At 38.3% G+C, this 22,232-nt stretch overlaps 1 protein-coding gene across 2 annotated transcripts in view; it reads left to right on the forward strand.

Annotated features, from left to right (window-relative positions):
• Window positions 1–22,232, forward strand: part of SSBP3 (single stranded DNA binding protein 3) — a 214,374-nt gene that overhangs the window by 149,201 nt on the left and 42,941 nt on the right. For both annotated transcript variants that reach the window (XM_060773557.2, XM_060773558.2), the window contains exon 5: window positions 6,350–6,439. In XM_060773557.2, the coding sequence (XP_060629540.1) occupies window positions 6,350–6,439 (90 nt within the window). The remainder of the gene's footprint in view (window positions 1–6,349; window positions 6,440–22,232) is intronic.

Genomic DNA, 22,232 nt, shown 5'->3' on the forward strand with positions numbered 1-22,232 from the left:
AAATTCTTCTGCTTCTTTATTTCTTGTTTCCCATCTGACAGAATGCAAAAAAGAAGCTGTTCTTAAATCATTTTTATTGATTTTAAATAATAGGTTGGGGAAATTAAAATGACAAAACAAGGACCAATTGATAACTAGATAACAGGAGAAATGACCCCAAACAAACTAAATAGGATTCTGAATTACAACAATAAAATATGGTAGAAAAACTCCCAGTACGTTCAAGTCATTTGGTACTTATTGAATGGAATTGGTTTCCAAAGTGATCCATGTGTGTTTATCAGCAATGAGTACTTGGTGGTACAAATGCTTTCTGGGCTTAAAAAATTATCAGAAGTTTGGACCTGATATCTCCATTTGTCCGTGGTCATAATGGTTCTATATCTTTCTGTACAAAGTTTTAGCAGTAAGTTGATTTGACCTTTGCATTGTAAAGCTATTTCCACTCTGGCAGCTGTCAAGAGGTGAGAAATAGTCCTCTCTGCAATTCTCCCACTTGCTGTTCTGGGAAAATGCTCATTACCTGCATCCATACAGAAGTGAAAGTATTTGCAGTATCCTTATCAAAAACTCTGAACAACTCCATTTGGCCACCATGTATTGGGTTATGATCCCAGGTCCATTTTTCACCCTGAATTGGAGCATTGCACTACTTCAATGGGACTTTAAAACTTTGTTGAATATAAAAACTTCAATATGTGTTAAATGCTATTGCTCTGAGGAGAAAGGAACAGACCTTTGATAGCTGATTATAAGTAAAGGTTTCCCCTTGACATTAAGTATAGTAATGTCTGACTCTGGGGGTTGGTGCTCATCTCCATTTCTAAGCCGAAGAGCCGGCATTTTCCGTAGACGCCTCCAAAGTCATGTGGCCAGCATGACTTCATTGAGTGCCGTTACCTTACAGTTGGAGCAGTACCTATTGATCTACTCACACTTGCATGTTTTCAAACTGCTAGGCTGGCAGAAGCTGGGGCTAACAGCGGAAGCTCACCCCATTCCCCAGATTTGAACTGCTGACCTTTTGGTCAGCAAGTTCAGCAGCTTAGTGGTTTAAGCCCACCTAAATATACATTTTTTTTTAAAAAAAGACCTTAACTAATTTTTCAAGCAGAAGATGCCTTTTTCTTTCCAATTAGGTTAAACTCCCTATCAAAGATAATCAACATAAATTATATATATATTAGTAAACTTAAGTAGTTTTTCACAGTAATATACACCCAGCATATAAGAATTAGTGAACTGCTTTCGATTCCTAGAGAGTATTGGCCAAAAATGATACCACGTTCATCCAAATCCTTTCTTCACTCCTCAATTAAAGAGGAAAACTTGAAAAATATTGTGTGGATCAACTTCCTGATATGGGTTTAGATTTGAAACTCCAAATATTGTAGAAGCATATGTAAAGAAACACATATACGTGCACAAACTTGAAATTATTTTATGTGTAATTACTCAGAAATTCCTGGCTATTATTTGCTCATCAGTTACAAACCAGGAAGAATTGGAGGGGTGGGGGAACCACAGTAATTTTGCCAAGTTGAAATGAATGTAATGTTTCCCATATAAGTTTCTCCTGCTACCCATATTATTTTCAGCTTTTCCTTCTCAACTGTGAAATATGCAAATATGTTTATTAATAAAAAATAAAGTTAGTGTAGTGTGATCAAAGTAATGAACCTTTCTTGATTTATGTAAATTATAAAGCAGTATTTGTTAAGACTAAGTGAACATGGTAGGCAGACGCATCTGTGGTAGGTGAGGATTCAGGACACTTAGAAGCACAAGCTGATAATTTCATATGATAATTCCATATGTTTTCATGGTTACTCATTCTTGTGCAGCTGCCCACACATCATCAGGCATGAAATGTAATACTCAACTTTCAGTGGTCCTTACAAAGCAATGTTTTTAGTTCTGCTGTTCTGGTAATCCTTAGTAAAAAGTTTGGCATCCATTGCTTTTGAGAGTATTAACGTGAATGCAAGATTTCAGTATTTGAATTTTTGTGGCAACCTTCTGCACAGTTAACTCTGTATAGACCAGGCATGGAAAACATCAGCCCTCCAGGTGTTTTGGATTTCAATGCCAACAATTCCTAACAGCCTCCAGGTGTTTTGGAGTTCAACTCCCACAATTCCTAATATCCAGGAGGTTGTTAGGAATTGTGGGAGTTGGAGTCCAAAACACTTGGAGGACCTATGTTGGCCCAAGCCTGGTATAGACACTCCTGCCTTGGGCCTAATAGCATCTGCTGTATCTGAGAGCAGAACATGGAACACATTCAAACACTGCTAGCAAACATTTTATTGAAAAATATTAAGGAATATCTTTTCTATAGAGGATTAGTGCAGTTGGTCTTCCATATCCGTGGATTCTGTTTTCATGGATTCAACCATCCATAATTTGAAAAGATTTAAAACAAAAATTCCAATCTGCAAACCTTGATTTTGCCTTTATTGGCAGTTCCCGACTTGCAAACAAGTCATTGTTAAGAATAGGGGTGAGACAACAGAAAGTAAGAAAAATCTACTCCTTGGAAGGGAAAGAGAACATGGGAATTTACCTCCAAATGAAACATTTAACTTTCGGTGGGACTTCAGAAGAAGCAGTGGCTCTGGAGAAGGGGAGCACAGGAGTGAAAGAAAATAAAAGAGGGGGAAATGTATAGATATACCTATATAACTGTAATTTTTTCTCAAATAATTATTTTATTAATTTTGAATAAAGGAAGGGAAATTCACTTCTGAAAAGAGTTATCATGGAGAAAAGGGGTCTCCACTGAAGATTTATCACCAATCCTAGTTTCCACAACAAACCAAATTTTTCAAAATCCAATTGTCACAGGGACAGAAAGTGAAGTGAAATCTTCAGAACGGGCACAGAAGCAAAACAAACACCCCAAGGGTTTTAAACCTTCCCTATGCTTTCTGAAGCTTGTGTGTATGTATATGTGTATGTGTGTATGTATATGTATATATGTGTGTGTGTGTATCTGGAGCTACACATTTAAAATATACCTGTTCTGACTTATGAACAAGGTCAGCTTAAGAACAAACTTACAGAACCTATCTTGTTCATAACTTGGGGCTACCTGTATGTATGTGTGTGTGTGAGGAACTTGAGCATGGATTCAACCATCCATAATTTGAAAAGATTTAAAACACAAATTCCAATCTGCAAACCTTGATTTTGCCTTTACAGATTTTGGGTTTTACAAATGATCCTGAATCCAAAGCTCAGCAGAAATATGAAGGGCCCATTGTAGTTGCATATAGGTAGTCATACTAAAATATGGGTATCTAGAGTATTCTGCTCATAGTAGCACCTCTCAATTTAAAAATATTCAGAAGAAACTTGGTGGCTGAAAACTTGGTTTGCATCAGAGGGACCTAAGAAATAAGAGCAAAACTTCTCAATTATCCAAAACAATTTGGTCAAGGAAGGTACGGCCTTAGCAGGAAGGTAAACGGCACTCCATGAAGTCTTGCCGGCCTTATGACCTAGGCAGTGTCTACTGTCAACACAGGCCCTTCAGCTTAGAAATGGAGATGAGCACCACCCCCAGAGCCGGAGATGAAAGGGGAAGCCTTTACCTTTATCCGTGTATCTGTGTTTCGTTGTTTCTAGGCGCTGAATGTTTTTCTTTGTGCCTAGAATCTGCCTTGAGTCCCCTTGGGGAGATAGGGCGGAATACAAATAAAGTATCATTATTATATGTTATCTTAAGGAAAGAATTCAGAATTTGCTTCCTCTCACAGTTATGAAAACTCTTCATAATTTCATAATAACTCAGCCATAATTTTTCTGTCACGCCTTGCCATATATGGGACCCCTTTATTCCCTTGAAATAGAGAAAACAGCAAATGAAAGAGTTTTGTTGAACAATAATATTTAGTATGATGTTTGTCAGTATTCTCTAATCTTTGATACAGACTTGTGTCAGTGTAGCAAACCTTTTACAAAGCCATTCATTGGGCATAACCCAATGATAAGATAATGATGTGTATGCACATGCAGAATTAGAAGAAAAATAAAAAGGCATTTGCCTTTATTTACTTTCAAAGTAAAAATTAGGGACACAAAAAACTGGTTCAATTTTTAAATGCCTTATTTATTGAATTTTCCATACCGGATGAACATGTTACACTGCAGTGTATTCATGTATGAACCTTTTCCTCAAAACACTCTATAAAAGCCTTGTAAAATAGTGTGAAAGATCAGATGAGGACATTGAATAAGGGCCCTACATCTGTTGGTCAGCAGAAATATAGGAAATTAAAGGTCACAGTTTGCAGAAAGAGAAGGAAATATGAAGGTGGTGCCAAGGTGGTGGTGGAGTTGGCTGCAGTGCTGCCTTTGGATGGTTGGCCTCCGCTGGGAGATTCAAATTCCCCGCTCATCCACAAGCCTTATTAGGTGACCTTCAACTTACCACACAACCCAACCTAATAGCGTAGGAGCTAAAGGTCCATTCTATGATTCTTTTACAGAATGAGGGAGAATACGAATGTGACAAATGGGCAATCTTTTTGCATGACTTTATTCAGTTTAACCATTGTACTCCATAAAAACATGACATGTTAAACATTTAGGACTTCTGAAATGTTTAAGTTGCATTCTCTATAGTGGTGGTATATTCCTCCATTCAATGAGATGAAAGCTAGGTATGGTTACTGTGGTGTTGTCATGAGATGTAGTAACTTAGTTTGTGGGGAGAACTTTTAAATTCAGAATAAGGAGGAGGGGAATGGTAACCTGATATTTCTGTAGTCATCAGTTAGACAGGAGACTACATGTAACAGTTCAGGCATGACAATATGATTATGAAACATAGCTAATCGAAGCATGCCATCTTCTTCCACTGACCCAAAAACCCAGGAATCTTTACAGCTGCAGTGACTAAATTGGCATTTCTCAACCTGAGGGTCAGGACCCCTTAGAGGGTCTCAAGGAGGTGTCAGAGGGGTCGCCAAAGACCATCAGAAAACACAGTATTTTTCTATTGGTCATGGGAGTTCTGTTTGGAAGTTTGGCCCAATTCTATCGTTGGTGGGATTCAGAATGCTCTTTGATTGTAGGTGAACTGTAAATCCCAGCAACTACAACTCCCAAATGTCAAGGTCCATTTTCCCCAAACTTCCCAGTCTTCACATTTAGGCATATTGAGTATTCGTGCCACGTTTGGTCCAGATCCGTCATTGTTTGAGTCCGCATTGCTCTCTGGATGGAGGTGAACTACAACTCCAAAACTCAATGTTATTGCTCACAAAACCTTTCCAGTATTTTCTCTTGATCATGCGAGTTTTATGTTCCAAGTTCGGTTTGATTCCATCATTGGTGGAGTTCAGAATGCTCTTTGACTGTAGGTTAACTATAAATCCCAGCAACTACATGACAAAATAAATCCCCCCCCCCCCAAGCCCACCAGTATTCAAATATGGGCATATCGGCTTTTTGTACCAAATTTGGTCCAGTGAATGAAAATACATCCTGCATGACAGGTATTTACATTATGATTAATAACGGTAGCAAAATTACAGTTAGGAAGTAGCAACAAAAATAATTTTATGGTTGAGGGTCTCCACAACATGAGAAACTGTATTAAGGGTCATGGCATTAGGTAGGTTGACTACTACTGGACATAACCATCATCATCGTTATTGATACCCCGCCACCATCTCCCCAAAGGGGACTCAGGGTGGCTAACATGAGGCCAAGCCCGAAAATACAACATGACAAAATAAAATACAAAGCAACAACCCCTTTTCTGCAGTTGGTTTACCAGGTCACCTTGCAATAGTTAGTTTATTCTCAACCATGGATTCTTTCTCTTGTTTGTTGGGATGGAACAAAGCTGAAACTGGACACTACCCACTACTAGACAATATGATAAACTAATTGCAGAAGTAATATCTGTGGTTTGTTTGGTTGCTTGCACTGAGAGCTAGAGTAACTGTGTAGCACGGATCAGCATGCTGCTCGTTCATAATAAGCACAAAATCATTTATTTTTGAATAGTTATGGAAATTGCTGTAGCAACTTTTGTGAAGATTTCCACTTGGTCCTTAAGATCAGGTGCTGTGCAAATCGACTAGCTGCTGACAGAGCCACATTCCCAATTGCATGTCAATCTGAATGGCAGCCATTGGCGTTCTATTAGTCTTAATGGCACACTCTTTCACTCAGTGTGTAAAGGTTTGATTTCCTTTGGGCAGCCTTGATGATGATGGTATTGGTTATTGGTCATGCACTAATTCGTGGAGTCATGAGACACACGTTGACTTCTTCCTAAGCTGACCTGAAAGCAGCACTATTTATCTCCCTGTGTTGTTTGTGTTTTGTACAGAGTGCAGCTGCAGCGCCAAGTCCGGTACTTGGAAACATTCCTCCAAATGACGGAATGCCAGGAGGACCCATTCCTCCAGGTTTCTTTCAGGTAAGACCTGACTCTCCTGGTTTTTGTTGCTGTTTACTGCATGCCTATGCTTTATGAATGAGTGCTTAAGTACCTTGCTGGGCCATCAAGGTCTCAAAGACACTTTTGAAATAAAACAGCTGGAATTATCTATTTAGTTTTAAGTAGTTGTAACATTCTACCAGTTCTTCCTTAACCTATTTTTTTGGCTAAGAGCAGCGTGTGAGTGAAAGAGAGTGTGTGAGTGAGTTTGTTTTTCTGGAAAGTGATATTAGCTTCTTTTCTCTTTTTCACAGCTCCATATTTTCCAAAGCTGCTTAAAAAAAAACCTATTTATTTGTTGGTCATGACAAGCTTGTGTGTAATTCAAAATACCCAGGATTTGGGTTCTTCTTTTCCCCTCATCTGGTTAACCACATGATTTTTTCCAACTGCCATCACAGACGTCTTTTAACAAAATGAGCTTAAGCCATAGCCACAGGCAAAAGCACATGTAGCCTAGGCCAAAATTGCAGCAATTGGCATGGAGGGAGAAAACTCAGAGCTGTCTTTTCAGAGATGAACTCATTTCCCCCTGTATCTGCCTTCTCACCGTAAACTTTGGTTTTAGCCACACATTAATGCTAGAGTATTAATCATATTTGTAAAGAAAGTCTAAGGAGATTTGGGTTTTTTAAAAAGACAGACGAGAAATGCTAGGTTAATTGTGATTTGTAGCAATTACATTTTTGAATTTGTTTTACTTCTTTGAAGTGTCTTGAATATGTCACTTCGAATGGTCATGTGGGTGACTTAGGCTGAGAGCCTGTTGAATAACTCTGGTGTGTGGTATGATTTGTGCTGGTAGAGATTGAGGTCCAGATGGTCAGTTCAAAAGACGACAGGCACGGCTGTGGCAAGGGATGGAACAAAAAGTTGTCATTTTACTGGGACAGAAGGACTATTTGCCCCAAGCAGCCTGTTTCTCCAGAATATGACTTAGTTGTCCTAAGAAGGATGCTTGGAGGTGTTGTCTGTCCCATGACAAAGGAAATTTCAGACCATCCCAGCCTCTGAGAACATACACCCCACATCTCATGCATATTTTAGAGATGCAGATTATTTGCAGCTTTCCCCTCCTGGCCCATGTAACTATCAGATCCCTCTAAAAAAAGGCATGGGCAAACTTTGGCCCTCCATGTGTTTTGGACTTCAATTCCCATACCAGCTATTATGAATTGTGGGATTTGAAGTCCAAAACACCTGGAGGGCTGAGGTTTGCCTGTGTCTACTCTAATATAGAGAAAATGTACCTAACACACATAAGAGACAGTAACAGTCTTCTGGTCTTACTGTTAGTTGAAAGGTTGCAGTTATAAAGATCTTGCCATAACTTGCCTCTTATTTGCACAGAAACATGCAAGATCTTAAGCATTTATATGGTGTTCTGTTCTTCTGGAATAGCTGATTCTCAGTACTGGTTGAACATCCCTTGCTCCAAGTTCCAAAATACTCTAAAATCTGAAATTCTCCAGGTTACTGGCTGAAATGGTAACACCTCAGCTTTCGGATAGTCTGATGTATACAAGCTTTGTTTCATGCACAAATGTTTTAAAACATGCTGCATAAAAGTGCCTTCAGACTATATGTGAAAGGTGTATACAAAACATAAGTAAACTTTGTGTTTAAACATTTCCAAGATGCCTCATTATGTAGGCGTATGCAAATTCAAGTATTTCAAAATCTGAAACACTTCTGATTCCAAATATCTGTATGATCAACTTGTATATGCAAACTTCAGTCAATCCATTAAAACAAACGAATGATTTTAGCATTCATGCGATCCAAGAGATAATTGAAGATTACCTTGTTGCCATATTATTTCTAGTAACATGTCACATTTGGGGGTAAGATTGTATAGTCTACATTGAATTCCTAAAACTACTAATTCTGTAGAAATAATGGGATTGTTTTGGTTTTGCTTTGTCAATGTATATCTTGAAAGAGTGTTTGCATACCTAGAAAAGGAAAGTCTACTTATTCTAAAGTACTAAAAGGGGGCTCAAGTGGCATTTTTTGCACTGATGAAAATCAATGAAAGACTATATGAGGTAGTAACATCTGTCATCAATCCAAGTCTTGTATGCATTGGGTACAACTTATATGGTTTCAGGATTTGAATTTCAATTCATTTGACAAAAGAATGTCTCATTTTGTCAATTTGTTGGGCAAGCATTCCAAAGTTCAGAACTCTTCATGAAGATCCTTAAATTAAATTGTTTACTAAACTGTCAGCATGCTGAACCTTTAAGCAGCACTCTGTCAGCAGTCACCTTGGCCATCATGATAAACTATATTAATAATCTTGCTTTTATAAATCTGTAGGCATGATTCATTCCACACAGGTGACACATGTTCCTTTGGTTCATGACAATTTGCTACTATATTTTCGTTCCTTGAGCAATAAATAAACAGGTAGCAACCTTGCTGGTGACCATGTGTTGTTGTTTTTTTTAAAAAAAACAACAACATATATCTGCTTTGTACAATAATGCCGCTGATGGTGTCTTGCTACAGCAGTAGACACCATATAAGTTATAGGTTGTATCTTATGTCCTCCTATATTTCAAAAAGTAGGGAAACTACCCAGATTTAAATGAGAAGCACTTTATTTATTTATTTGCTGCATTTATATACCGCCTTTCTCAGCCCAAAGGCAACTCAAGGTGGTTTACAGTCGGCACAATTCAATGCCCCCACAAGATAAAAACAATTAAAATACAATTTAAAGCATCTAACATATAACAACCATACTTTGGTTTAAAGCAAAACGTTATGTCTGTACCTATTGCCCAAAAGCAACAAACTGAGACTGCAGATTCACCACCGCCCCATGCTGTTTCAAAACACAGACGAATTGATTAAGCCTCCTCAATAAACATGAGAGAAGCACATGTTTGGTTGCATAAAGCAGGGGACCTCAGATTTAAAACCAGAGTTAAGGTTTATGGTTTGCGTACCCAAAAAACAAGGTAATGCAAGTCATATATCTCATCCCAGCAGGGCAATTCACAGTCCCTGTTTCCACATGAGTTTCTACCCCAAGTTAAGGCAGTGGTTGTTCTCATTCTCTGATATTGTTGACCATTACAACATGATGTTAAACAAATGCCTTTGTTTCAGAACTACAGGATTTGTGATTGTTTAGTTTCCAAGTATGGCTGTTTACCATTTATTACCAAAAATATTTGGCACATGTATTATTAGACTTCATGAACTTTTTTAAAGAAGATGTCAGATGAGAATTTATATGTAAAAGCAGATCAACTATTAGTAGGAAACTTTACACCTAAAAGTGCAGTCCTATCTGTAGGTTACACCATATTAACAGTAAAATCTAGCATATCTTGCTTATCTGGGATCAAGACAGTTAAGCATAATAAAACGTCCTGTCCCTATATTCAAAGCAATTGGACAGGACTAGTAAAGGTTGATTAATTGTGCACAAGACTACCTTGGAAATCTGCTATTTGTAGATGTCGATTTTATCAATGCCCATGTTTCATTTTTTTCTCTCCCATACCACTTACCGATGCACTAGGCAGAGAGTGGGGTGCCTAGTGGGATTATTTATTTAGTAATTTTAAATCATCTTGCCCAATTTATACAGTCCCTCCACAGTGTAGACTAAAATCAGTTTAAACAACTTAAATAATGTAGGAGACTAAGAAATAATTTAAACAGTCAGAGCATACTGAACCATTTCACAAGATAAAACAAAAGAGTTAAAATCTGTGAGCATTAAAAAAATTGAAACCATATTGTATGTGCAAATTTGGATAGAATCAATTAGGTCCCAAAAGTTCTCCAAAAAGACCTGTTTTGAATTGGTTCTGGAAAAAAAATCAACCTCCCTCAGTCCCCATCTCACAACTAGGGCTACCTCAGCAGAGAAGTCCCTATCATGCAGTGTATTGGCTCCATTGGTGGAGATCAAAGGAGGATCATGGTTGCAGAGCTCAATCTTCAGGTAGCTGTATATAGAAGAGAGATGCTCTTTCAAATATTGAGATCCTAAGCTGGACTAATTATTATAAAGGCACCAGATCCCATCTGATTTTAGAAACTAACTAGGATCAATACTAGTTAGTATATGGATAAGAAACCATCAATGAATGACAAGTACTGTCAGCTATCCTTCTGAGGAAGGAACTGAGTATTTCTTGCTTAAGAAAATCCTGTGAAAGTCATGGAGTCTGCATAAGTCAACAGGCAACTTGATGACACATATACACAAGCCATTTGAGTCTTTGGACATTATCACATGAACTTGACTAGATTATAGTACATGGTTGGGCAAAATGGAACCCTCCATGGTGCTGAACATTATGTCCCATCAGGATAGCCAACGCTAAAAAATGCTGGGAGTTGCAGTCCAGACACATCTTGTGGATTACATCTTGGCATATTCTTGCTGGAATGTTTACTTGAAGTAGAACAGTAAAGAGGCAGAGTTCCACCAATATGTCCATATCTTGAGTTAGCATGAAGCAAGGATTGATCTATAGTACAGATTTCCTTCTTTGGGCAGTACACTTTCAACCATACTTCTTTGATTTAAAACTTTGTGATCTCAAACCCTTGTCTTCTAGTTACAGTCTGGTATATAGTATTCTTAAGGGTGAGAGACAGATTCTGCCTTCAAACAGTGAGGTCAACTTCGTGTTTTTTGTGATGATGGGCTCTTAGTGCTACCACTCATGCTACATTATGCAGCCAATCCATCTTTTCCTCCTTACCTCTGATAGAGTTTTGTTTTTGTTTTTTTTGTCTTGGTAGAAATCAAATAAAATGCAGTGGGGAAACTTTGGAGGATTACAAGTGTTAGACGGCATTGTCTAGACCTCTCTTCCACTCTGTAAAAAACATGAATGAGTCAGGGTGATTGCACAGTTAAAGCCTTTTCTGGAAATTGTGTAAGAGGATGGGTTGCTATAACCCTACCACTTATAAGCCTGGGGTGAGAAAACAAAGTTAACATGCTCCTCCTGAAGGAGAGCACCATTTTAAAAGAAAGTCAAAATTTCTTCCTCCTTTTGGCAGAACTTACTATACTTCCCAGTATACTAATTGGCTTTTCATACTCAATGACATTAGAAAGAATAGAGGAAGGGGTCCTCTTGAATATTGAAAGAGATGATTCCAGGCATAAGACGGTGCAAGAGATGGTGCACTGGCATTTCTTGGCCCCCATTCACACAACCAGGGCACTACAGCAGGGAAGTTTGTTTTCCAAGTCTGGAAAAGTCACTTAATGAACAAGGAGATGTTCTATTATATGAAGGTGGTAGAACTGGAGTAGAGATAGAGTCATGAATTGAGACAGAAGAGGGAGGCAAGGGCCGTATATGCTAATTATGTGAATTTTTAATACTTGTATCCATGTTCATGATAACTAGAAGGAAGAAAACAACAGGCATTTCTTACTTCTGTATAAACCAGGTGTCTGAGCCTCTAACTCTCAGAAGCCATAGCCATCTTGTTCAATGGTCAGGAATTCTGAAAGTTGAAGTCCAAAAAACTTGGAGGGCCACAGGTTGAGAAGCCCTAAATAAACCATAGTGATATATGTGGGCATAAATGATTTCACATCCTACAAGAAGGGTAAAGAAGTTGTGCTCCAGGTGTCATTGGCCTGTATTTCCCCTCAATCCTAGTCAGCATTGCCAGAGGTGAGGGATGATAAACCATTGCATCTCCGTAACATCTGAAGAGGCGCACCCTTCACATCCATGATTCTTAACAGCACAAAAAAGACCTCCCCATACTTTGCTTAGTCCTGTCAAGGAGGAAGAGAATATATCAATGATAAGAGAAGACAAAGAAAAACTACATCTGGCAGAGCCTAATCTTACTTTTGACCCTGAGTTTGTAGAATAATGGCAAAGAATAATGGATTGAAGTATTCTTTGTAGCTTCCCAGTCATATGAAAAAGACATAGGAAGACCCTGTGTTGTTGTTGTTCTTTTGGGGGGGGGGGAGAGAAAAGGACATGTTTCCATTGGCCTCCACAACTATCAAACATGACAAGAGTTGCAGATATATGCTGATGGGATAGGGAAAAAACTGACTTGATTTCCACTACCATGATTACCTTTTCAAACCTTAAATAGAAAGATAGTGCTTGTTTCAGTCTATGGAAAGATATAGAGCAGTGGTTCCCAACCTTTGGGCATCCAGGTGTTTTGGTCTTCAACTCCCAGAAATCCCAGCTGTTAGGAACTGTGGGAGCTGAAGTCCAAAACACCTGGAGGCCCAAAGGTTGGGAACTACTGATATAGAGCAAGATACTTCTATGGTCTTCTTTTTCTTTAGCTATTTATTTATTTATTTTGAGTGTTTTTGTCCCATCCTTCTCACCTCCGAAGAGGGACTCAGGACAGCTACCAACAGGAAGCATTCGGTCCTGAACAATAAAAGCAAAGCATAATATACATTTAGCATATATTTATAATTTTAAAGCAATTATAAATACATTAAAACAGTTCGCCATTTCATGTTGTCTTCCAAATCAATCAATTGTTGTCAGCTAAAAACAGTCCATTAAAACAATCTATTCTGCGAAAGCTTGATCCCATAACCAGGAGGTCATGAGGGAAGGGGCAGATCTGATTTCATTAGAGAGGGAGTTCCACAGCCGAGGGGCCACCACCGAGAAGACCCTGTCTCATTCCCACCAAACGTGACTGCAATGTTGGTGGGACAGAGAGCAGGGCCTCTGTAGATGATCTTAGTAGAGGATGATTGCTGAGTTCCCTTTCTTCTTGTTTCCCAACTTCTTCTGTTTGATGGGGAAATAGGACAAGGAAGGCTACCTTGTTGGTTGGCTGGTGTTCCTCTTTATTTCTAAAGCTATTTCTAAAGCAGAGGTAATGGTAGAACCTCTGCCAGGCATCAGGAGTGGTTCATGCTAGTGTATGGGCCATGGCATGATCTACTCCTGTTTGCTGGCAAAGCAAAACCAATGACTGACATTAAGCAGTCCATTGCAATGGCTCACATTTCACATAGGGATGTGTGTGTGTATAGACCACATAGCAATCATATTTTCTAACAATGCCAGTCCAAGATGGACTGGAGAGAAAGGGGTACAGACTCTGAAGCCTATAATTGTTCCAGAGGAGATAGTTAAAACAGGAGCATCTTTATGTGTTTTAGCCGCTTGGCAGTGTTCTATTTCTGATTGCATTCTTACTGAATGTGTGTGCTGTTATTCTTGTTGCTGCTGCTATGCACTTGGTAGCTGTGTATTTTCCTACTAAATTTTGAGCCCTGTGTGTAGCATTTTGAAAATCTCTCTGATGAAATGGAAAGTTGAACATAAATCAATGTCTGTTGCTGTGTTAGCTATGCATCAGCAGTTAGTGAGGGATGCACCATAACAAAGCACTGGCGAGTTTGTGTTCCTACACTGCCCCCTAATGCTTTGAGACCTTGGGAGCCAATGGACAATGGTGCTCCTGAATGGTTTTATGTTTGTCTCGCTGTGATTTTTCAGGTCAACAACTGCATTTGCTTAGTAGTTTATAATCCTGTTTGTAAAGCAGAAATGAAATTATTGGGGAAGAAAAAAGAGCTTGTGTCATATCAGGCTGAGTTTCTACATCAGTTCCATGTTGAAAATGGCACTCGGGTAGCAACATGCAATTATGCCCAATGTGCGCACAATTGCATAAATTAAGTCTTGCTGCTACATGTGTGAATAAGCATGTATCATACTTGGAGGAATTTACACTGTTTCTTAGATGGTCATGTTATTCTCAGTGGAAATTAATTTTGAGTGTTGAGTTCTTTGTTGGACCTTTCAAGTTAGCTGCCTGTGCTGTGTCTCCATCCTTATTTTATAAATCGTGTTCCATTTGTTGCTTTATGCTGATGACTGGTTAGTTTTGGCTTGAGGGAGGGCTCTGCAAGTATAATTTGGGTTGCAGGCTGCAAAAGTCTATGATTCTTCCTCTCACCGCTGGCTTTGCATCTATTAGCATCTTCTGGCTTTTCAGGCACAATTGACTATAATAAAAATCAAATGTTACCCTTCACTGTTTAACAGATATTTGACAATTATCGTTATTTTAAGTTGGGGAAAATATGAGTGGTACATGCAGCTAGAAAAAGGAGGAAGAGACTGGGGAAAGGAAGGATCTGTTTCTCAGAGGGAAGATGTATGCTTTCATGCCAAAAGTTGTCTATTCTATGCAAGCTGAAACATTTTTGAGCATGCATTTCCAGTCTCTCATTTATAAATCCTTAGCTACCCTGTCAGTCCTGTTGACAGGCAGAGCTTTAGCATGCTTGTATGACAGAATTTCTTCTCTTGCCAGGCTGGTTGCATATACATACATGGTTAGAGGCAGTAGCTATCCCAATTTTTTTTTTATTTTTTCAACATAAAATCCTTCCTTTTTAGGTGTTGGAGGCTTTGAAACCCATCTTGATAAAGGTCTCCTTACTGTTACTGTGATATCACACACCTGCATTGTTTCTTCAGATATTTCCTGATTGTTGCATGAAGAGTGCTCCTTGCATTACAGTGAATTCCCAGATGCCATCCCAGAATGCAGCAAAGTAGCAGAAGATAAAAACAGGAATGTTTTTGCACTTCTGTTCACTTATACACAACTGTTTAGAATACTGAAAATAGAAAGAGTAGAGAAGTGAGACAGTCTTCTCATGCATAACTATATCTAAATATATACATTGTTTATATTGAGCATTATGGCTTAAAAGCGAATCTTTTGGTGATTAGCATCCAAAGTATTGTTTTCTGGTTTGCTTTTTGGTCGTTCAAGGGTTGTTTCTATTGGATTTTTCTCTGTATCTGTGGACATGATACTGAAAGTCATTTAACTATTTCTTTGTCTGCAAATGAACAATTTCTTTGTCTGCATAAGAGTGGGGGTACACCTCAGAAGTACTGAGGTGTACTTCTGTATGGTTTTTTATATATAGTCTGAATAAATCCAATTAATTTACTTTGTTTATAACCCATTGTGTTATGTTACTGTATCAGAAGTCGCTCTTACCATATTGTCCCCTCAATTGTAACAGTGTCTAACATGCACTGATTACTTTGACTGGTACTGGGCACATCTATACTGTAGAAATAAGTCATTTTGACACTGCTTTAACTACCATGACTCAGTGCTATCAAATCCTGGAAATTGTAGTTTGGTGAGGCACCAGGACTCGTTGACAGAAAAGGCTAAAGAGCTTATAAAGCTGTAAATCCCACGATCCCATAGCATTGAGCCATGGCAGTTCAAGTGATGTCAAACTGCATGAATTCTACAGTGTATATGTAGAATTAATCCTAAGTGATACAAAAATAAAATCCACTGCATCATTGTATAGGTACAATGATGTAATATTTAAGGTGTTGCTACTTGTGCAGTTTAAACAAAATTAATATAGTTGAATTGCAACACATGGGCCTTTATGCCCTATAAATAGAAATTCACGGACCAGCATTCTTCTTCATCTTATGAAAGAGAGATATCAATAGTTTTGCAGAAATAAATTGTTTATTTTTCCAGTCAAGGTTAATATACAACTTTAAAGGGATTGTGTTCTGTTCCAGCAGCCAAGTAAAACCTACCAGTTGTTGTGTGTGTGTGTGTGTGTGTTGTGTTGTGTTGTGTTTATTTCAATAAGAAGGGTTTATTTAAGTGGGAAGATGTTAAAATAGACTTTTCATAGTAATTTATTAATGAATCTGATTTTTATCGTTATTTATTTTTATTTCTGAGCCTCCCAATAAGAGATAGGTAGCAATCATATTTGTTATTTTATGTCAGTCCTTTGTTCCTGTTAGCAATAATTGTTTAATTTCTGTAGCATGCATTTTCCCTCCCTCTTCTCCCCTACTGAGTGATGTGTTTGTTCAACTAGGACCCATAAAATATACCTTTTAAAGACAAGTGACTCAGATCATGGCTCTTTGATTGCAAAATGTTATGTCAGATGTGCTAGAAGCCTGGTTTTAGTAGTAGTAAGTTTCTATATAGTCTTTTCATCTCTACTTGTGAACAAGAGTGGCAAAAGTAACTAAATCTCAGGTTCCAATTCCATTTGGTTACAAAAAAAAGACTAAAACAGAGATCTCACATATAATGCTAAACTTTTGGGTCTCCCCAAATTCTGGTAAATTTAGTCACTAACTCTCTTGTAGGTGGAACCATTGGGAATAAACAAAAAGCATATGACAGCTTTGCTGCTAGTTACCAGCCTGCCCCAAATATCAACCACTCTGGCTTTGTGAAACTATAGCTTGTGGGTTAAATACTGTAATGTTGATTTGAACATCCTAAGTATTAACTTGGGCAAGGGCAGCATAGCCTCATAAAAGTATCTTTCCCCCTTTGTTCTTTGGAGATCTGTTGGTTTTGTGGGCAAAACTGACCTAAAATGTATGAACCAGTAATGGTCTCTCTTGGGTGGCAGGGAATGTATTTCATATAGACTGGACTGGAGGACTTCTAATCCGTAACTTCACATTTTGGGAAGTAAGAATTGTCAGGAAGGGGACTGGCTGAGAGATGCATTCACAAACAAAGAAGTGTGCCATAGTCAAGCCCCTGGTTTCACATCCTTAGTTCTCTGCCATTTGTGAAAGTTAGACTTATTAAATTAGAATCTGTCTGCCAGCTTTGAGAGACATTTGCAACAAGGCAGCAGAGACTCTCAAAGCTTCTCATTATCGCCTGGATTCTGGTGGTGAGCAGTCAGAGGCGAAATAGCTGCCACTGCTTTGTGTCACCCTCTTTCCCCCAAAATTAAGAATCTTCAGTAGACAGCAGGAGATGGAAAAATAGCTTTGTTCTGCATATGGAAAAGAAATCTGCAAAGTTCTAGAATTCACTTTTGTCATGGGTTGCTTTTTTGCCTAGATAGAGGTGATCAGCTAGCTGCCTAAACTTTTTTATGAGAACATCAATTGAAATTATTGATAAAGATTTTCTTTTTAATCTAGTTCCACGTAACCAAGTCAAGTCAGCTTTGTGTGTGTCGCCTATCGACTTATGGGGACCCCATGAACTTCATGCCTTTGTTTAACACAAGGAATACTTGCTAGTCCCATCATCTGAAATATAGCCTACAGCACCTGGTATTCATTGGTTCTTTCCTGTCTAAGTACTAACCAGAGCCAATTTTGCTCAGTGTCCAAGATCAGACAGGATTCAAGTACCTTTAGGCAGTGGTTCTCAACCTGGGGTCCCCAGATGTTTTGGGCCTTCAATTCCCAGAAATCCTAACAGCTGGTAAACTGGCTGGGATTTCTGGGAGTTGTAGGCCAAAAACATTTGGGGACCCCAGGTTGAGAATCACTGCTTTAGGGCATTTTGGCAAAAAAATCAGTTTTTCGCCTTGATATTTCAGGTATCTTCTGGACACAGCCCACCTATAATACCCAACAAATATTTCTGCCTCAGCCTTTTGGCATTTTGTAACAGATCTGACCTATTAGAAAGCTTGGAGAATGCACATCTGAGTCTTTAAAGAGATGATTGACATGCCTTCATCTAAGCAACATTTATTTTTCTTTGAGCAACAAATCATCTATGTATCTCCATAATTGGTCTTTAGGATTAGTCCGTTGGTGATTTCTTCATGTGGACACTTCTCGGTTCACTCATGTGAGGACAAGCATAGATGTTCTTAAGAAGCTGAACATTTAGATTTAGAATACCTCAACTTTAGGGATCCTAATATGAAACCTGAAGGGAATATTTTCTGACATTGGTTTCTGATGAAGCATTGATGTGTACTTTTTTTTCACAAATATCAGTTCATTTGACCAGTAAGTGCGGAATTGTTGAACGAATGGATCTAGCGCCTTGCTTCTGCTTGGTTTTCAGAATGACTAGATAGAGCACTAAGTGTATCTTACATTTTCATGAAACGACAGCCAGTTTCCTTGAAGAGAGTGAGCACCACAGGGTTGTATGCCTTCAAAGTTTCCAACCTATGACAACTGTCAGGGGGGTTTCTCAGCTAAATTTCTTCAGAGAAGCTTTGATATTGTTTTCTTCTGAGACTAAGGCCCCTTCTACACTTCCATATAAAATCTGGATTATCTGCCTTGAACTGGATTGTATGGCAGTGTGGACCCAGATAATCCAATTCAAAGCAGATAATGTTTATTATTTGCTTTGATAATCTGGATTATATGGCAGTGTTTAAGATCTAATAAGCCACATTCACTGGGAGTTCCCTTAAACATATAAGGCATGGGGAGGGAACCTCCCCGCATTCACAGAGGTCTGTGAAATCGGGATATCTGGTAAAGCTGTTCATGTAAAACTCTAACCAAATCCACCTGTGGGTTTCCATGACCGAATGGGGCTTCATATCCTGGTCTCCAATCTTAGGGAACTTCCACACAGCCATATAACCCAGAATATCAAGGCAGATAATCCACAATATCTGCTTTGAACTGGATTATCTGAGTCCACACTGCCATATAATCCAGTTCAATGTGGACTTTATACAGTATGTGAAAGGGATATTAGTTCAACATGCAGACAACCGTACCATGTTGGCTTCTATCACTGGTCATAGATGCCCCTAAAATGTGAAACCTCATCACTCCCACTTATACACACTTTATCTCTTGGAATCATCTATAGAAAGGTCCCTTCTTACCAACCATCTTCTCTTCAACTAATTCTGGCATGTCTCAGAAACCCCAGAGCTGCATGGATAGGTTGTGTGTAACTTAGTTAGATTGGTCTTATTTGGAATTGTGCTAGCTGTGTGCGCTAGTAGCCTTCCCTTATTCTTCCTTTCTCCTTATTTTCCCAAATAAACTTTCTTTATATATTTGGATATTTGGCTAAGAGGTTTTAAAAAGGATTTTTTTTTTCACTAAAATCTCTACTATATGCCAAACTGCTTGGTTGCTAGGCTACTCCTTGTATTTTCAAGACATTTCATAAGGTTTGAGTGAGTTCTCTGTCTTCTGAGCTTTCAGAAAGTAAATCAAAAGTTCCTTCGTTGTTGTTTTTTTTTTTTTACTTTTTTCTTAGAACTGGGCTGAAGTCGAGGATCTTTTGTTTAACATCAAGGCTTTCTCTCTCCCTAAATTATAAATATTGCAAAACAGCGGAGGGGGAACAGGAGTGGGTTTTTTTCATAGCATGATTGGTGGTCAATAGCAAATTACTGGGTTCAGAATTCTTTAATTGGAGGTTCATGGCTTTTAGACTGCATTCCAGTTAGATTCTTCAAGTCTGAGTAGATCCCACCAGCCTGAGTTTAGCAGTACTGACACCTTATTGTAATTTCTTTTTTTGAAGGAACGTTTGTACATAAGAGGAAGTTTTCCTTCCCATATTTATAATACCTAGTAATTAAGATATGATGTCTACATGCCATGAATGCCTCCTGGTTGCTTCCTCTGTTTATATATATTAATCTGAAGACAGAGGCATGACCAATCATGTTAGTAGCCTAGACCTATGGATAGAGATATAGCTGCAGTGTTTCCTGTCATTAGGACTTGAAAACATGGTTGCATTTCTCAGTGTTGTGTATGGGGTTTCAGACTTAAAAGTGGAACATTAATCCTTTGGAAAGCAAGGCAAGGGCCTGGTGCTTTTTAATATTCATCTCACCTACTGCTAATGTTGTTATGATTAACTGTGGAGTTCTTAAGTAGGGGGGAGATGATACTATCTGCTGCTATAGAAAATGCCTCTTTAATCTTTGCTGTGCTTTCTACTAGGATATATACATCTCTTGTATATGACCCTATATTCCTTTAGGAAGGATTCTAGAATTGCGCCAATAAAAAAAATTAGTGGGTGACATCACTCTCTCTGAGAGTATTTTAACATATTTTTAAAGGGAAGGAGTGTTTTCCAATTTCAGATATTTTAATTCCAAGAAATTACCATTTTAATGATTTTTCTCTGGTTGTAGCATATCATAAACAAAAAGCTAGTAGTTATTTCCCTTTCTCAATTCATGTTGTCAATAACCTCCTTAGTCCAATGTGTTCACCTGTTTCAGGTGATAGTTATTGTGTTTTTAGTGTTCGCTCAGTTGTTTTCATCTATGTGTGTTTATGTGCCTTCAGGTCACAGTCTTATGGCAATGCCATGAATTTCATAGGGTTTTCTTAGACTTATTTATTTATTTAGTATCAAAAAGTTGCATAAATTAGTATTAAAAACTGATAAAAATAAAAGGAGCACAAGCGGCTAAATATCTTTTGACAAAAAATGGGCAACAGCAACTGCATTGTCTGTAGCCTCAAACAATTCTTCCTCTGAACATGAGGCAGGACATTGTGGACAAGCATACAGGTGCGGAGTTATCTGTTCTGCTCCACAGTCGCACACGGCGGTGGATTCTTCTAGGTAGTGCCATTTTGCCAAGTTGTCTTTTGATGTGCCCACTCCACTTCTGAGTCTGTTCAGGGACTTCTGAGTTGCCTATTCTTGGTTTGCCCCTGGAGGCAGACCCTTATGAGGGAACCATCCAATTGGGATTTCCTAGTTTAGCTGCCCAGAGGGATACTGTTAATGGGGGAAGGTTAAGGGGAGTGGTGGTTCTCATGAAGCTTTTCCTTGATTTGAGTCTACTGGGAGGAGGCTGTTAGCCATGCAGTGGATGGCTTTCACAGTATATTCAACCTTACTTCTCTCACAGTTAGCAGCATATTACCATTTCACATTGGGGGGGGGGGGGGCAATGCCAGCTAGCTTAGACAAAAAATATTCAGGGTTGATTTTGTTATTTTCTTCTTTTGAAATATAGCCTACAACACCCCATATTGATTGCTGGTCTCCTATTCAACTTCAAACCAAGCCTGACACTGCTTAATTTTCAAGATCATATGGTGCTTTTAGGGTACTTAGGGCCTTGACTTCATCTGTTTTTGATAATCTTATGACCCTACCTCTTTAGAACATGATCTACTGTGGTAAAATAAGTGGGATATAAAAAATATTAAAGTATCATCATTAATATGATTATAACCCATTTATCCTTTGCCTAATTGTGACTGTTTTAATTGGTTTGAGTAGAACCAGGATGGAAGAGGAAGTATTAATTTAGTTAAGTGACAGTAACAAATAATGCACAGATCTGTGTTATTTGGTAAAATAATGTGCATGCATTTTCTTTACAGTCTCTGTAATTAATGTTACTTAAACCAGTCATTTTGTAAAAGAAACACAACTAACAGATACTGGTACTGGAAAAAAATATTTTTCAATATTGCTGGCAATTGACTTTTTAAAAATACAATTGCAAACCATCTGTTTGGAGGTCATGCTCCTAATAGAACATGCTGAAAACTTTGGAACAATATTATTTGATTTTTTTTTCATTTCTAGCTATTTTGATACCTGTAATGTTTTGAAGCCATCCATGCAATTGCTAACTGAATGGTGTTGTGCCTAGTTTGGCCTGATTTTTAAAAACCTACGGTACTCTAAGTTGCCTTCTGATCTGATCTTCAGGGCTTAGTAGTCAACAAATCATTCTACTTACCTTAACTGTTTTCTTCGTTATCTCTAAAACATCAGCACTACTGTTCTATTCTTCTTCTTAATCTTCTGCCTTCAATACTATTGATTGTTTTCTTTTTCTTTTCTTCATTGTATGATCCTTGTTTTCCTTCTGGCTTGTTTTCATTTTTTAAAAACTCATTCAGTTAATGGTGCTTTCCCTTCATTTCTCCCCTTAATATGTCAGTGTTTCAAGTCCTTTGTGTTCTTCTTCTTCTTTATCTTCACCTCTTAGGCTCTTTTAGTATTAACTGCCAGG

The sequence above is a fragment of the Anolis sagrei genome, chromosome 4, assembly GCF_037176765.1.
Source record: "Anolis sagrei isolate rAnoSag1 chromosome 4, rAnoSag1.mat, whole genome shotgun sequence".
NCBI lineage: Eukaryota > Metazoa > Chordata > Lepidosauria > Squamata > Dactyloidae > Anolis > Anolis sagrei.